This window comes from Mirounga angustirostris, unplaced genomic scaffold (assembly GCF_029215605.1).
Source record: "Mirounga angustirostris isolate CCGP_5_RB_7025 unplaced genomic scaffold, mMirAng1.0.hap1 SCAF_1, whole genome shotgun sequence".
NCBI lineage: Eukaryota > Metazoa > Chordata > Mammalia > Carnivora > Phocidae > Mirounga > Mirounga angustirostris.
In genome coordinates, this window is record NW_026991709.1 from 64,065,373 (window position 1) to 64,083,313 (window position 17,941).

General features: G+C 43.5%; 1 protein-coding gene across 7 annotated transcripts in view; it reads right to left on the reverse strand.

The window, feature by feature from the left end:
• The window catches only part of CD80 (CD80 molecule), a 36,842-nt gene extending 18,941 nt beyond the window's left edge, over positions 1-17,901 (reverse strand). The window contains exons 1-4 of one of the 7 annotated variants that reach the window (XM_054504223.2): positions 17,682-17,901; positions 8,918-9,003; positions 4,500-4,702; positions 3,022-3,326 (exon numbers count right to left, since the gene is read on the reverse strand). In XM_054504223.2, the coding sequence (XP_054360198.1) occupies positions 3,022-3,124 (103 nt within the window). In that variant the 5' untranslated portion in view covers positions 3,125-3,326; positions 4,500-4,702; positions 8,918-9,003; positions 17,682-17,901. Of the gene's footprint in view, positions 1-3,021; positions 3,327-4,499; positions 9,004-17,533 lie in introns of all 7 variants that reach the window. The other 6 variants (XM_045902939.3, XM_045902935.3, XM_054504224.2 and 3 more) reach the window with 6 other exon arrangements.
• Between the last annotated feature and the right edge of the window lie 40 nt (positions 17,902-17,941).

A 17,941-nucleotide genomic window follows, 5' to 3' on the forward strand; every position in this document is an offset into this window, starting at 1 on the left:
CCAGCCAGAACCGCGGCTCATAGGAGCCCTTGGCCAGCAGCGTTCAGATAGTACCCGACGACAGGAAGAGTCCCTGTGGCACTCTGAGGGCATTCTTTTCCCTCTGGCTCAGTCTTCCTCATGCCATAGACTTACAGGCAACACCGCTTCTGTGTCCCTGGCCCACTCCTACCAAAGGCCTCTCCCCTCCCTTGGAGCTGTGCTTCCCGGAAAACACCCCACCTCTGAGAGAAAGCTGCCCGTGCCGGCCCCTCCGAGAGCCACCCGGTTAGACCCTCTCCGCCTTATAACTGCCAGTTTCTGGAGTCCACGAGTCCAGTGTTTTGCCTCCACAGACCCAACCAGAAGTGGACAGGGGTTTGGCCAGCCCCTCCCGTCTCAGGACAAAGTGGTCCCCTGTCCTGGGCAGCAATGGCCAACCTGCGGATGGGGGCGGGCTAGGCATTAGGAGATGAGATCTGGCTCCATCTGCTGCACATTAGAATCATAACCTTGAACAAGTTGGTTATGCAGCTTCCTGGCCGGAACCAGGAGAGCAGGGTGTGTGGCAAATGCCTTTCCCGGAAGCCAGGGCCTCCGTGATCGCACTCAGCCTTGCCTCCTGCGGGCCATCCACAGCTCCCAGCCGCTCCCTGACGCCACAGCACACACACTCTCCAATCCCCCGGCCCCGCCCCGACTCCAGTCTCTTCATCAAAGCTGTCCGACACAGCCTGCTGACAGGTTCTACACCATCACTCCGGCAGCCCTACAAGCCGCTCTTCGTGCTTTAGCAACACTTCTTTTTTAAAACATCATTTCGGAGCTTTGCTACCCAAACGGAAGGCCTGTGGCCCAAGAGCATCGGCATCACCTGAGTCCTTGTTAGAAATGCAGAATCCTAGGCCCCTCCCTGGCCCACCTCAGCCGAAACTGTATTTTTCAAAAATATACAGACTTTATTTTGGAGCATTTTAGGTTCACAGCAAAATGAATGGAAAGTACAGAGAGTTCCCATATACTCCATCCCCTCCACGCACACAGCTTCCCTTACCATCCACATCCTATGCCAGAGGGTACATTTGTGACAATCAATGAATCTACATTAACACCTCATTACCACCCAAAGTCTGCAGTTTCCTTTAGGGATCATTCTTGACACTATACATTCAGTGGGTTTTCACAAACATAAAATGACATGTATCCATCATTGTAGCATCATACGGAGTCTTTTCACTGCTCTGAAAATCCCCTGTGCTAAAAACTGCTTTGGACAAGGCCCCCAGGTGATTGGTACAGACCACGTCACTCCTTAAAACCCTTCCGTGGCTTCCCAGTCCCTCCAAATACATTCAGATTCCTGACCATGGCCTTGGAGCCCTGTGGAGTCTGGTCCCTCCCTCCGCCTGCCCCAACACGCTGTCTCCACTTCCTTGCTCCTCTGTTTCTTTCACGTGCTGCTCTTCTGCCTTCACCCAGCTCACTCGTACCACTCTCCCCTCTGGCACAGAAAGACAGTGTTTGTTGTTCGTACATTCATTTGAGGGATTCTTTGATTGAGTTTCACGTTCTTCCTAATGATCGTAAATGCCATGAAGGCAAAAGCCATGTCAATCTTTCTTTTTTTTTTTTTTTTAAGATTTTATTTATTTATTTGAGAGAGAGAGAATGAGAGAGAGCAAGCACATGAGAGCGGGGAGGGCCAGAGGGAGAAGCAGACTCCCCGCCGAGCAGGGAGCCCGATGCGGGACTCGATCCAGGGACTCCAGGATCATGACCTGAGCCGAAGGCAGTCGCTTAACCAACTGAGCCACCCAGGTGCCCGAAAAGCCATGTCAATCTTGCTCACAACTTGTCCCCAGGACCAAGAAAAGTATCCTATACAGAGGAGATGCTCAATATTTGTTGAATTAATAGATGAGTACACAAAAGAAAGAACCCTTGTGCCAGACTCATCCTTACCTTTAGCCTTTGTCTGCACTGCGGCCCCACCCAGAATTCTGCCGCCATCACCCGGCGTCTGCCATAAAGTTGGCCCGGCTGCCCCAGCTCGCCATGGTCCCACCTTTCCCAGGTCTCGGGCTCTTAGGATCGGGACCAGGCACTCTACTGCTCTTCACTAGCTTGGGGGTTAGTTTTGCCTTCTTCAACTAACACACTCGAATCTCTTAGAGGACAGGAATCCCAGGTTCAGTTTTTGAGTACATAGTAAGTATTCACACATAAGATGCTCAGGGATTTGTTTGTTGACTCAGTGCAGCAATAGTAAAATCTGAATATAGCTGTAGGACAAAGTGCTTTCCTAAATATTTTTCTTTAGCTCAAAGATCATCTCCTTCCACTTGCTTAATTGCTAAAACCCTGGTCCTCATTTTATATTTTCTTTCTCTTTTTCATTGGTTTCCCCCCAACACACACACACATATTTCTAGGAAGCCTGTATAAATTTCCTTCTAAATATTTTAAAACTCTTTAGACTCCCCCAGAAGACTCATTAGGGAGTGCTCCCCCACACAATATCTGATGCATAAATTGTGAAACTTAGGTCGCGGTTCTCTTGGTTCGGCAAGCATGTAAAATAGCAAGTTTTCCAGCCCAGGACAGAAAATGCACGACTACCATCATGGCAGGCGCGTAATCCGTGCGCCCAAACTCCTCTCCCATCCCCTCCTCCTCCCTCCCTCACACTTAGACATTCTGATGCCTGCAGTGAACACATGCTTTAAGTGAGCGGCTCTTAAGACAAGGACCTTTGACATTGGGCTCTTTGCAAACTGGCAGACCGTGTTGAAGCCAAAGCCTTCTCTTTACTTTGGGGAAACCAGGTGGTATGCTGTTCAGCAGAAAGAAGATCTTTTGTTTTGACTTTAAAAATAAAGTCAGAACCAGTCTTCAGCAGGATGAGCCCCACTCTTCTCAACAGCCCCCCAAATCCAGCCCTTGAAGGTCAACTTGCAGGGTGACAGAAGGGGGCAGCACAGAAAACCCCGCCTCCTAAACCTTGAGGCAGCAAACTCAGTCAAGCTCCTGAGAGTTCCTTACCTGAACAGAAGTAAAAAAGACTAGTTAGCATCAAGAACTGAAATTCAAGCTTGAGATACGGATGCTCGAGTAGTGGTGTTCTCCACTTCACTGGGTGATCCATGGCTTCTGCTGCTTAGAGAGCGAAAACAATTTCGAACCAAGTGAGACCTGGGTACCTTCCAGCAAGCACCAGGCAGGAGCAGAAGACAATTCAGCTGTCTCACACAGAGGGTTCTCCTGTGATGTTTGCAAAAACACCGTGGATGGTGTACCTGGGTCTCCAAACTCCTGAATATAAAAGATTGTGGATTTATTTTCACAACCTGAAAAGGAAAAAAAAAAAAAAATTGAAGTCACCCAGGAAGGAAGGTTGGCCTAGTATGGGTCATAAAACTCCCTAGTTGCCTGCCTGAAATGAGTCGGGAACCTTAATCTGAGCAATGTCTAAACCACACACAATCTCAAGGGTAAATAAAGCAAAGGTCAGGGGAACTCCGAGGTGATCTTGCCTTGTACATGTTTCCAAAACGAACCACAGCTCCCATGGAATAGTTCTGCTTAATGGGGACAATGAGACTTCGGTCAAAGCACAGAGAACTATCAGGGCCCTCAATATCCGCTGGCCAAAATTCAGATCCTCTTCAAAATATACCAAGAAACACAGAGCACCAATGAGGTCCTATTTTGTCCAAGGCAGGACTTAAATTATGAAACTACTTCCTTCTCAATACATTTACATAAAAAAGTGTCTCCATTCTTAAACGCCCTGCACAAAGAACATGTCTTAAACCAGCAGAAGTTCTGAATCAACAGAAAAAGCTGCTAGTAAAAAGGGAAAAGACGTTCTACAAAAATTACTTATTTATATTATGTATTACCATGGGAGGAAATTTTTTCAGGAAATTTATCAAAATTTAGAACTGAAAATGAATGTTGTGCTCCAGTGTGATCTTCTGAGCTTGTCACCACAGACACAGTCCAATGTTACTCAGAAGACATTTGGGACCCCTCTTGGGAACCATCCCAGAGCTCATTTTCTAGCCTCACTTGACTGTTTTATTAGCCACACTCCATTTTAACCAGGATTAGCTCGGATCCACTTCTTCACCAGAATTTTATGAGCCGTAACTCTGTTGATGACTCACCAGCCATGCTGGGACCCCAGGGAGGCTCCTTTGGAAGTAAGTATGCATCTTGGAGATAGGAGTGATGGTATGTTTATTTAAAAGGCAGTCACGGGCGCCTGGGTGGCTCAGTTGGTTAAGCGACTGCCTTCAGCTCAGGTCATGATCCTGGAGTCCCAGGATCGAGTCCCGCATCGGGCTCCCTGCTCAGCGGGGGGTCTGCTTCTCCCTCTGCCCTCTTCCCTCTCGTGCTCTCTGTCTCTCATTCTCTCTCAAATAAATAAATAAATAAAATCTATAAAAGGCAGTCAGGTTGTTGGTAACTATTCCTACTGAGCTATCCCATATTAAGATAGTAGTAAATGTACTTACTTGCTGAAGAACAATTTCTCTTTTTTTCTCGTGTTTAAAAAAATAAAAAAAAAATCAAAGGATGAGGCCCCACTTCTGAGATGTTCTTTTCTTGCCGTCTCCAAAATAATGGCAGGTTGCTCAGCTTTTCTTTGGGTGATATACCAGAGGTGGCAATGCCCCTTCCAACTTCCTTTTACTCACTAGAAGATCTAGCTGATGTTCTTTCACCAGAAGCATGTAAGTCAAAGCAGGGGATGGGTAGCGTGTTATGTATGATTTGAGGAAGCTTGCTCTTGCTGTCCCTTTTTGTCAGCCACCTCCTCAGAGGGTGTGGCCAAGACAAATCACACAGCACCTCCCTCACCACCTCGCACAAACCAAAAGTCTCAAGGGGAGAGAAGACTGTAGAGGGCAGCCTGGGGGTGAGTGGGAGGCCAGGGTGGGGGGTTGGCTTTGGCAGTAGATAGACTGTGAGCTTTGTGGGCCAGTAGTTTCTGAGTCTCAAGTTCTGTTTTAACACCCAGTTACCCCTCTCTCCTCAACAGTCATGCCAATGCAGGAGTGGGCTGTCTACCTCATATGTCGTGGTCACTTTTTGGAGAGTGCTGGGCTCACTAGGCTGCCCTTAACTGCACTCCCACCCCCACTATCTTCACAGACGGGACTTCCAGCAGCCATGTTGGACAGGATCCCAGGCACCTCAGGTGAGCACAATGACAGACCGAAGGGCAGGGTGAAGAAGACTTTAGTACCACCCCCTTACCCCTCACCCCACCCCCAGACTCGCTCTGTTTTCAACTAGCCTGTGTAGAATTCTGGAGCATTGTGTGGGTAAACAGCTGACATGCTGGTGCAGCTGACTGGTTTTGTACAAATAGAACCTGACAGCACTTTGCCTGGGCCTGCACCTTTTGCAGTCGGCTCCTGGCCCTGGGGCTTCTCTTTTGCTTTGACATGGGTTACCCTTGCAAGTTTTGTACTTAAACATGTGCAGCCTGGGAATATGGGGGTAGTTAGTGCCCATGGGGCTACTCTTGACCAGAGGAGGTTGGAAGCTGACAGCTTCCAGGTGGGGAGTTCTGAGAGACATTTCATGAGGGTTTCCAGAAGGCCCTAGTGGGACTGAGTACCAGCGGCCTGCAGCAGAAGCCAGTGTGGTAAAGCACACTTCTACTGGCTTTTCTTTCTTCCCTGTCTCAATCCTCCCGTTCTGCACCGCTGGACTACATTCCCAATAAACTTTGTTTCCAACTTTGCTTTCTGGATACTCTAGGCTGAGACAGGAGGGATGCTCTTATGGTAGAGATAAAATAGTTTTCTATCTAAATTTGTAAAAGTAGAAAGGTAAGTCAATTCAGAGGAAAAAAAGGAAATGTAGATATGATACATGAATATGGTAAACATTGTGAATATGGTAGAGAAGTGTCTGAACTATCGACTTCAGGCTATTAGAAAGTAGCTTCTCCTGGCAAAAATCACAGTGTAAGCTGCCATATATCCTAATATTTTTCAGTGTTAAGGAAGGCACTGAGGTCCCTTTAAATTAAAAGCTGATAGGGAAGGATGACTGTTGAGGCCCCTGGATGTCCACAGGGTGGGGAGGAGTGACAATCATCCTGAAGGAAGAGAAGGAAAGAATAAAGGCTTTTCCACTTCATGATTGTGCTTAGGCTCTGACAAGGCCTGTGGTATGGCAGATACAGGACCTCACTAGGGGGAATATGACCCAAGGCTCAGCTCAGGCCTCAAAAAATTGCTGACTGCATTTGAGACAAATCTTATGCACGAAGTGAGTGGCAGCTTCTCTGATGTGATCTGCCAGGTCCACTCCCACACCGGCCCTCCTGGTATAGCATCCACAGTGCTGTGCTTCCCTGCCACCCATAAGGTGCAGCTGTTTGGGCTACGGCAACATCTTCAAACTGAGATAAACCCCCAAGGGCACCTGTAGATTTTCAAAGGGTATGCAGGCCCAGTAATTTTAAGAGACTCCATTTCCAGATTTCCAGTTTCTTTATGGATGCTTTTGTAAAACTTACCTGCAGTGGGAAGGACCTTGTCTTTCTCCCTATTAGAAGAGAAAGGCTCTGACCTGACTTGAATATTACTAGGGTGCCATGTTCTGGAAAGTGAAAAAACTTTAGGGTGCCAAAGAAAGAAACAATTTGAAATAGTGGTGTTTTAATCAATGCTGCCTCCTTAAATCAAGACAATCTAAGCCCAAGGGAGGGTCTCACATCCTCCCATCTTGTACACATTTCTGTAGAGGTAGAAATGTGGCATTAGACACAGATGTACTGTAGAGTGGGGTGGCAGGAGTGGTGGCAGCGTTTACTAAATAAACGTGGCCTCTTCTACTTCCCATCTCTTGGCAAAGACACCATCTCTCCAGAGGCAGCCAGAAACAGCAGAGAGTGTGGGTAGGAGACAGGGAAAGCACAGGCACCTTGCGTCGCCCCAGCGACAAGTCTGTGGCAAGGTTCAGTGGGTGGCTGCTCTGTCTATCTCAGATCTGGAATATTCAAGCTCTATAAAGCATGCTAGGCAAGACTTTCTATGACAGGGGCCCACTGCGTTTTCATGTTCTCTGCGAGGAAAAAAAAAAGCTTGGTGAGCATTTACATACATCTGTGTCTTGGTCTGAGTGTCAGCTGCATATTTTGAATAATGATGAGGAAAGATGTAGCAACTTCTACCTTACAGTCACAGCGACCTTCAGCCTCTCAGTGGAGGGGCTGAGATGCTCGTCTGGCTCCTCGCCCTGCTTCATTCGAACTGGCTTATAACCTGCACCCAGCAGCAAATGGCAACCATTACTTCACTTTTCAGAAAAATATTCCACAAGGAAGAAAGAGAAGAAGGGGGAGGAAGGGAAGAGAGAGGAGGAGGAAGAGGAAAAACTTGAAGGAGAAAGAAGGAAGAAAGTGAAGGAGGGCAATTACTCCATTTTAGGGGTGGATAAATAGCTTGGTGTGTTTAAGCAGAAAATAACACACTCCTGTTAAATCTCTAATTCCCACGATCTTTAATTCATTGAAGTTTACTTTCATGGCACCGCACTGTCCTGTTTTGAAAGCACCTAGATCATTTCTGGCTTTTTTTTTCTGCCTGGTGGTTGGCTCCTTATTATGTTTCTCACGGGACAAAGAAAATGAAATAGAAAACTGAAAAGAGTGACTTTTGCAAATTTGTTAAGGGCTCTGGTGGACATTGTGGCTGGGGGAGTGGCAGCCAATGGCTGTCTTAATTCCGCCCCCCCCCGAATCCTTAATTCCCCCCATCCTTAATCCCCCAATCCTTAATCTCCCCCAATTCTTAATCACCCCCAATCCTAGAACAGGGACTGGCCAGGATCTGGGGGCAGGTCCCTACCTTCAGGCACAGAACCTCAAGTCTTCAGGACACAGTGTTTGTTTCTTCCTTTCTTGAAGGATTGAGCAATAAAATGCTGCAAGCTCCTTTGAAAGGTATCCTTTCTAGTTTTGTTCAAAAAAGAATTCTTCCCTAAACACAACCAAACTATCTCCTGCTTTACTTTAAGCTTATTTTCTCTCATTCAGTCATCCACAGAAGGGGGGGGGGCATTTATATCCATTACAAGCTCAAAACAAACAGAAACACTTTAGGGTGATAGAGAATCATTACCCAGCTCCACAAAACCACTCGGTCTGTGTGAAAAAAATCTCAGCTCTGCATTGCTCTTTTCTCTGAGTTACCAGGTTAGCATCCTTTTTCTTATTGTTTGTTACTTATCTCTGGATCCATTTTCTACATTTAGTTTGAACCTGAATGTAATAATATTATCAATAAGGATTTGGGCTTATTTAGAAAGAATCCACATAAATAATTCCTGGCCATGGTATGTCATATTTCCACCCATAATTTCCACAATTTCCACTCAATATTTCCACGAATATTTTGTTGGCATTTTCATCATTCTGCAGATGCATATTTAGCCAGTTACTCCAGGCCGAGCAACTGTGCATCATTTGGGGAGAAAATGCCAACCTAAACTTGCATTTTTGGTTTACCTTTTTTTTTTTTTTTTTTGCTTCTCCTGTGTGCTGTTTGGGCTATTTTTGGGCTTCTGGCAACTTTAGTTTACCTTTATCTTAATTATGCTTCAAAAATCAGCCCAAGTGTAATTTTCTCTGGATGCCTTTTCTGAACATTCTAAGCTGGCTATGTCTCTCTCATATCTGCTGACCTTGTACCTTGAACATTCCCTCTTGTCATAGTCTCATGGGCTAATGTCATTATATCTACCAAGTCTCCACTATTAGTGTGATTTTTGCCTTACCTCTGTAACTGCAAGGAGGACCTAGCAAAGTGCCTGGCACATCTTATATGCTATATTAGTAAGTGTTCTCCAAAGAAACAGAACCAGTATGTATACACATGGAGAGAAAGAGGTTTATTCTAAGGAACTGACTCACCTGACTGTGGAGTTTGGCAAGTTTAAATCTGCAAAGTAGGCCAGCAGGCTGGAGACCCAGGGAGGAGCAGATGCTGTAGCTCAAGTCTGTGGATGCAAAATGAATAACCCTTTTAGAATATCTAAAAAAGAAAAGGAAGAGAGTTTTATCTGAGCCCAAGTTAGGACAGCTGCCTGGGATACAGTCTTCACAAAGAAGAGAGGGAACATTTGGTGTAGGGTTATGTACATTTTTACATAAAAAGTTACAAATTATTAGACAAAGAACACTTCAGAAAGTTGCAGACCTTAAGTTTCTAATATATGCAGGGCTGTAGGACTTTAACCCTATGGGAAGGAGGAAAATCTCTTGCTTTTTCTTGTCTTTTGTGTTGAGAAGACACCTTTGTGGTGATTTTCTTTAATGAAGCAGATGTACAATGTGCGTTCTGGTCAGAAATAGAGCCCATGCTTTGAGGTCTTGCGGAATCAATTTGACTTGGTAAATGTTGAAGTATAGCTTCCCCGGGAGCCCAGGAGCAGGGTGTACAAACATGAAAAGTTGAAAACTTCCTTTACATCAAGCCTGGAGACAGTCTGCTGGTAGAATTCCTCCTTCCGTGGTGGTCAGTCTTCTTTCCTATTAAGGCCTTCAACTGAATTGGTCAGGCCTGCTAATATCATGGAAAATCATTGGCTTTCCTTAATATCCATTGATTTCAGTGTTCATCTCATCTAAAAAATACCTTCACAGAAACATCTAGAAAAATGTTTGGCCCAATATCTGGGTATTACTGCCTTGCCCAAGGTGATGTGCTCACCGAGTCTTCTGGATTGAATTGCTGATACAGCACAATGTGAGCAGCTGCTTTGGGCTCTTCCAATTTCTCTTGTACTAGCTTTTTTCTGTTTTCTTCTAAAAAGCCTCTACTTCATTTTTTCCCCCACTTTAAGTCATTTTAACAGATGTTTATTGAAGTCCTCTTCTGTGGTATGTTTTCCTTTGAATCTTTTTGTTATTTTGTGCCTGGCTGAGAGTTCAAGGGGCCCTGCCTTTTAACCATTTCCTGTTAGCTAGTGCATGAGCTTGCTTTCTCTCGCTCTCTTTTTTAAGTTCTCATGCTTTAACTAGATGTGGTATTACGCATTCAGGACCATGAAGTGGCAAAGATTTAATACACTGTTTTTCAGTTATCTGTGCTTCTGTTTTCCTTCAAATGAACCAGCTCTGACCTACTTTGGTTGGAGAACAACTGAATGTCAGGGCCTATTTTCTTTGTATCAATATGAAAGGGAGTTTTTTTCCAGAGGCATTATCTTATCTGAGCATTTGGAATCAATTATGTATCACTATTATGTATCACAATTATGTATTACTATAGTATAGTATTAGAAATAGGATATAAAGTTGTATATACAAAATGATCCAATTTTTTTCAAAAAACATGTGCATAAAATAAAGACTATATACAGTATGAGTGACAAAATGTGAGTGGTTCTGTAAAATTTCTTTATACACATAATATATAAAAATTCTAATTGTGGAAGATTAAAAGTTTCTACTTACTCCTGGCAAACTCTCCCATTACCGTACTCTTGAGAGATAATCATAATCATTATTAACAACTTGATACATATCTCTTCAGTCATTTCACACACACACACACAGCTCTTTTTTTTCTACCTAAGACCGTATATATTCTTCATTCTAAAATTTGATTTTTTTTACCTAACAAAATTATCTCTCAGCTCTTTCTAGGTGAGCTTGATTATTTACCCATAGTCTACTGATTTAAATGTCTACCTCATGGTTTTGAACAGTTCCATAATTACGCCATGATTTAGGAGAAGGAAATGCATACTCCCATGTAAACAGATATTGAGGTTATTTTTAACTTTCTGCTATTAGAAACAATTCTGCAAAGAACATTCAGGAACATTTATCTTCATGAACATGTGTGGTTATTTTTTTAGGAGAAATTTTTGGAAGCTTTCCCAACATTTCTGCTGGAAATATGCTTTACTTTTATCATTTAAAAAATGTAAACATTTTATTAAAAAATATTTTAAAAATATCATGAGTCAGCAGCCTAAAATGAGGTTACATGGCTAGGTCCATTCCACGAGAGAGGGTCCTGGGTCAGGGCCTAGCATATACCTGGTACACAGTATGTGTTTAACGTCTGTAGGATATATGAAGATCACTCCCGGACATTGTTAACAACTCTTTATGAAAAGTACCATTATTTCCACCATACAGATGAAACATCTGAGAGATCAGGTCTGAGTCCCACAAGTTTGTTTCTCAATAAAAGCCTCTAAATGGCGGTGGTGCCTGGGTGGCTCAGTCGTTAAGCGTCTGCCTTCGGCTTGGGTCATGATCCCAGAGTCCTGGGATCGAGCCCCACATCGGGCTCCCTGCTCTGCGGGAAGCCTGCTTCTCCCTCTCCCACTCCCCCTGCTTGTGTTCTCTCTCTCCCTGTGTATCTCTCTCTGTCAAATAAATTAAAAAAAAAAAAAAAGCCTCTAAATGGCAAATACTACTGGATTGGTGAGTAATGAAATACTTGCAGTACGTCTCCTTCAGTGAAACTGGGGGCGAAGAACTAAATCTTCAACACCTCTCTTTCCAGCATCTACACTAATGCTTAGCATTAGTAAAATGCCAGATAAATATTAGTTCTTCTTGGCAGAACAGCATTCACTCTTTCCTTTATGAACAAAAGCTTGGTTTTTGTGTAAGTATCTACCTCTAGGGGAAGATGTTATATCCTTGATCAACGGGGAACTCATAATCTAACTTGCCTGCCAGTGATTGGTTTAGTCTTGGACGGCTTTCTTAACAGTTTCTTCATCCTTGAAAGAAGAGACACAGCCTTTCCCATTAGACATTGTCTGTAATTGTAATTGGATTTTGTACCTGTCAGAGAAATCAGCCTGGAGATAAAGCTAACGCAGTGAGAACAGCAGGGCAGGAAAATGGAAGGAACTCGGTCCTGGATGATGACAAATAATTAACCCTGGGGATTTCTGCTTTCTAAGATATTTTTTTGTAAGCTGATCTAGATATGTCTAGACATTTTGTTATATTAGATAATAAGTGTCTTTATTATTTAAGCCTGGTGAGTATGGGGAGTGGTGGGAGGGGGGAGGGTAATGGTTATTTGCAGGTATTTGGAGCTGACAAATTGTTCTTTCGGTTTGCATGACCATGTCCTTGATGTCCCAGAAATATTTTCTAATTCTTGACCAAGGAGAAAAAAATGTCAGTAGGTCAAACTTAAAAATAAAATAGCCAGTTATTTTAGCAGCAAAATGAGTTTATTCAAGAATAGCAGAGGAATTGCAATTTGGGACACATAAACTTCAATAAAACATAGTCAAGACCCAGAGAACAAATGAGAGGGGACTGCTTTTATGGAGGAAAGGAGAAAGTTGGGCAGGGTGGTTTTGAATGAAAGCTTACTGGAGGAGAGCCAGAGTTCAAGGTTGTGGCTACTTCTCAGTGGTTGAGATGTGGCCGTTTCTCATTGGCTGGGTTGTTGCTGGGCAAAGGGAAAATCTTCACTCCTCCTGCTGGGGTAGTGAAGTAAGCTTCTTTCTGTCTGGGTATATAAAATAAACTGCAGTGTGTGGTACGTGCACGAGAGCTTCCTTCTTCAGGGCTGCCTGACTCTGTTTTGAACGAAGCCTTCTTTTATTTTCACATTTCCCCCTTTTGTTCAAGATGTTTCCTTGAAAACATCACTGATCAGGACTCAGGTTTTCTGCATTTAGTGGTTTTGTCCCTTGGTGCCAGGAAGGACCTTTCCTGGTTGTCATGACTCATGTCAGAGGGAAAGTGCACAGGTTGGAAAACATTGAGGTCACATTTGAGTAACAAGGAAGGGTAGGAGGGAGAACTCTTAGGCATCTCCCACCTAAAGTTTATATCTTATCAGGGTAATAAATAACCATTGGATATCATCTTGAAGTATTGAGTTAGCATCACCCTATTGGGCATGTTGCTTCTATAAATGCTTGACAGGCAATAGGTACAAAGTTTAAAAATGATTATACAAAACAAAAAGTAATGTGACAAATCTAGTTTGTGTGATGGCTCTAACCCAGGAGCCCAGACCTGAAGGTAACCAGAGAAAGAGGCCAAAGGACCATGGATCATTACATGAAATTTAGTGTAGCCAATGTGTTTGTTCCCTAATTTTGTGCAGTTGGGGGTCTAATTCCCCAGAAGAATTTACCCATATGGGACAGGTGGTATTGCCTATTCAAACACCTCCTTGTTCAGCAAGTAAATAATCGAGGGCTATTCAATTATCCAAAACTACTTTAGGTAGCAAGTCAAGTGATTAGTTCTGGGCTGCTATTGCCTTGGCGGGGGTTGGCTAACTCTCCAGTATTAGGGAGAGATTCCTGATCATCTCTCCCTCAGCAAACCCAGAGTCCTGTATGCCTCCTAGAAGTTTCTGTTTAAGATGGCCATGGGGGCTTAGTGGAGTGGACCAGTGGTAGGCTTCTGATCTGTTATGTAGAGAAAACAGAACGGTAAATACAGGAAGAGCACATTGCCCTTTCATCCTCCAGCTGTCAAGACGGTGAGGTGCCCAAGTATAGCGGCCATTGCAAAACCTCCTCATGTAAAGTAGCCAAGTTGTGTACATAGGGCTCCCTCATAAGTATTAGCATTGATGGACCCTGTGTTGCTAATAGAGGCATTAGCCTCATTCAGCCAAGACTCAAACACTGTTATCATTACTTATTGAAAGACTACCCTAATACATGGATTTGATAGCAAGCCTACAAATAGTCTGATTTATGCTGACTGCTCTGCAGTATCTTTTATATGTATTTTTGATGCATCTCATTCTCCCACCCCAGGATTGGGTTAAATTGAGGCAAGGAACGGGGGTATGTGGATTTTGTATTCTGACTTTATAAAAGGGACCTGTGGAACAATTTAGGAATACAGTGGCATCTGGGATTTCAGCAAAATTCCTTACAGGGTAAACGAAGGAGTCCCTGCTGTCAGGACAGACCGAGGTTTCTGATGACAAATCTGACAGTTGGAGAGGTTCCCCCCGGTTTTACAAGCGATTGCAGACAAGGGCATTGTCTCCCCATGGAAGAGAGGGTGAAGAAAGAGAGAGTGAACAAGGGAAGGAAGGTTTATAGGCCTGGTCCGGTCATCGTAGGAAAGTGGACTTCTTCAGCTGCCATCTGCTTCAACTCCTGGAAATTTTCAGGTCTCCAGTTGATGTGCAGGCCCAAGTTGGGGTTTGTTCAGTCTTTAGTGTGACACATGGATTATTCCCAGGGGTTACTCTCTGGGGTTTAGCAGCACTGGGGTTGGTTAACAGTACCTGATGGGGGTCCTTCCAATGAGATTGAAGAGAGTCTTTCTAGATCTGTCTTTTCCATGAGACAAAATCTCTGGGTTATAAGGAGTGATGCTTGAGGCCTTCATCCCCTGGGAGTGTACTGTGGAAGGACTCTTCTACTAGAGCATGGTTATTTTCAACAGAAGCAATTAGGCCTTTACAGTATTGAAATGTATCTCCTTTTATCAGCTGTAGATCAATGGAAACAGGAGCCATGAGCAGTGGGAACCCTGTGATTATCTCAAAGGGTGAGAGTTTGTGGGTTCCAGAAGGTGTGGATCTGAGACTTAGAAGGACTGATGGCATTGCCTTTGGCCAGGATATTTGAAGAGTCTCTACAAATTTTGCCAACTGAGTCTTTAACGATGCTGCTAGTGCATTTAATTAGACGTGAGGATCGAGGGTGGTAAGCACAAAGTGTCATAGAACTATCCAAATAGCACAGACCCTTTGAAGCACTTGACCAATGAAGTGAGCTCCCCAGTCACTATGAGGTTCGAGGGGGGTTCCCCAGGTAGGCATAACACTAATAGGATTTTAGCCATAGAAGAGATAGTAGCCTGCCTACAGGGAAAAGCTTCAGTCCAGTGAGAAAACATACAAACCATGACTAAAACGTAATTTTATCCCTGAGGTGGGAAAAGCTGAATGAAATCCATTTACCAAACTTCAAATGCCCATTGGGGAATTTAAAGTGTCCAAGAGCGGTTGTATTTTGGACAGGCGGGGCAAGCAAAATAGGCACTTTTTGCAGTTCTTCGTTATTTCCCCACTAGTGTGGGTTCACAAGAGTTATAATCTTATCAGTGAACCAATGATTCGATGCATGTACAGTAGTAGGTAATGGGAATTTTAAGGCCTCCGGTAGGACTGGGTTTCTATTTGGGCCAAACCAAAGTGCTCTTTTTATTGAACAAACAGTTATTAGGTTTCCAGTTTTGTTTTCCTTTTTCTGGGGCCAATTTTGAACATCTCTAGTAAATTTTTCTAGATTATCATTGGGGGAACATCCCCATGTACCATGACAGAGGCTTGGTTGTTGGTTCTTCTGAGCACAGTGTTCTTGGTGGAAACATCAGTGAGGTGTTTGGAATGCCCAGAGACCTGAAAGTAGCCAAAGTGGCCAGTAGAAGTATGGCATCTAATAATATGGCATTTTGAAGGTGAGAACCATTTAAAATTTTATCTTTGTTGGAAATAAGGAAGCCTCGCTGTTTCCACAGCATTCCAAAGTCATGAGCTACTCCAAAGGTCTATCTCCTGTCACTATAGATATTTGCAGTGTGGCCCTTGGCTAAATGCAGGCCTAAGGGAGAGCATACAATCTGGCCTGTTGGGCTGAGGTAGCCAAAGGCAATGGTGCCACCTCAAGAACTTCAAAAAGGAGTTGCAGTTGTATAGCTCACACAATATTTATCATTTTCACCTTTTAAATAAGAAACATCAATAAACCGTGAAAGGTCAGCACGATAAAGCAGTTTCCTGTAAGTCATTATGGAAGTCAGAAGGTGATTTGTTAGTATTAAGCAGTAGTGAGAGGTTTTTTCAGGGGAGGAAGGGAGAAGAATCGCAGGGTTAAGGTTATTACAGTGAGGAAGAATCTGAGAAGTGGTTAGCAAGATTTTGTAGGAGGTGAGGCGACTAGATGAAAGGTGTTGAGTATGGTGAGAATTTAGAAAGGCTTCTACCACATGGAGTGCAAGAATAATTGGGGCGGGGGGGATCTTATGATTATTTCTTCAGTGGCCTTGACTAAAAGGACTGTGGCAGGAATGGTCTGAGACAAGGGAGGGTACCCTTGTACAGTAGGGCCCTCGCTGGTGGCTATAATAAATATCCTTTGGGTAAGTGTGGTCCCCATGTTTTTGGGTGAGTACCATAAGAGCATTCCATTCTTTTTAACATACAAAAAGGAAAAAAGAGAAATTGATCATTGGGATATCCAAGGGCAGAGGGATTTATTAAGCTTTCCTTTAAGGCTTTAAAGGCTAAGTCACGTTGATCTTCCTAAATAATAAGGTCAAGTTTGTAGTTTTTTTAGTAAAACATCTAGGGGGATGGGCCATAAGAGAGAGATTTGGACAATTTCCACACTCAGTAGCTAGCTAGCCCCCCAAAAACTTCATAGCTGGTACTTAGTTCTGAATTTTGGGAAATTCAAGATGTCATGAAGCCTATTCGGATCTAAATGTAGTCCTTGTGCCAAAATCAGGTGCCCTAGATATCAAACCTGAGCTTGAACAAAGCACAATTTTTCCTTAGAGACTTTATGTCCCTTTAAAGCTAAAAGTTTTAACAGATGGATGCTGTCCACCTGTGAAGAGGCTTGGGAAAGGGATCAGAGAAGGAAGTCATCTACATATTGTAATAGGGCAGAACCTCCAGGAAATTTTATATCATCTAGATCAGCCTTTAAAATTTGTGAGAAGTAAGAAGAGCCTTCAGTAAAACCCTGGGGCATTACTGTTCAGGTGCACTGTTGTTCTTCCCAAGTAAAGGCAGAGCCTTTGGCTAGCTTTATGCACTAGGATACTAAAGAAGGCAGTAGATAAACTAACCACAGTAAAAAAAAAAAAAAAAAATGTGCTTTCAGTGGGGATGGAGGCTAATAAAGTATGGGAATTGGTAAAACAAGGTGAAGGATGACAACAGTTTATGGCTCAGAGGTCCTGTACAAACCTCTATCTGCAGCCATTCAGTAGCATGAATGAGTCAGGAGTCCAAGTGATAGCAAGGTTCACAGGCACCATAAAGTAAAAGGAAACTAATGGCTAAGAACAACCCTAGTTATTATTTATATTCAAGCCAAAGAAACGCTTTTTCCATGGATTCTTGTGGAAGGAGCACTATGTAATATGAACAATATCCTCAACAGACATTTTAAACTGAAACGGTTATGAGTTTGATAGGAATGCTTATTAAAAATGTCCCTCACCAGGGAACTTTTACTACATCCTCAGAGGTGGACAGTGATTTGATTTTTGCAAACAATTAAAAATCACTTTGGCTAAGGTTTAAGGTGGAGGTGGGGGCTTACTGGAAAAGAGCACAAGGGAACATTTTGGAGTAATGAAAATATTCTGTATCTTGACTATGGTTACTCAGGTATATATACTTATTAAAACTCATTGAACAGAACACCAAAGGAGTGCATTTGCATCTCAATTAAAAACAAAATTCTCAAGCCAGGTCTGGGTAATTACAGTCAGAAAGATAGGCATAGCAAATTACAATTTTGGACAAGTATAAAGAATACTTACATATGGTGATTCTCATTCTTTTCAAGGGTGACATAATTAATTTAGCCAAACAAAAATACTGTTAGTTTTTCTTTGCTTTTATTTACTATCAGGGTGCAAAAATTCTAAACTGCTACCAAACAAATTATGAGTTAAAATTAATCCTTACAACCACCGTTTAGAAGTAGGTGCTATTATTTTCCCATTTCTTCTGAAAGGCCCAGGCGTCTGCAAAAGGCTACAAGTGAGTCACCGTCACTCAGTCTGAGAGTCCGGTTCTCTGAGCCGCGACGTTCCGAAATGGCAGGCGCTGCCCGGCGCTGTGGCCAGCCCAGGTGGCCGGTGACGCAGATCCTCTCGGCCCTGCCCGTAAGCAGAAGGCCACGCCGCTGCCGGGAAGGCGCGCAGCTCTTACTCGTCCACGGTCCG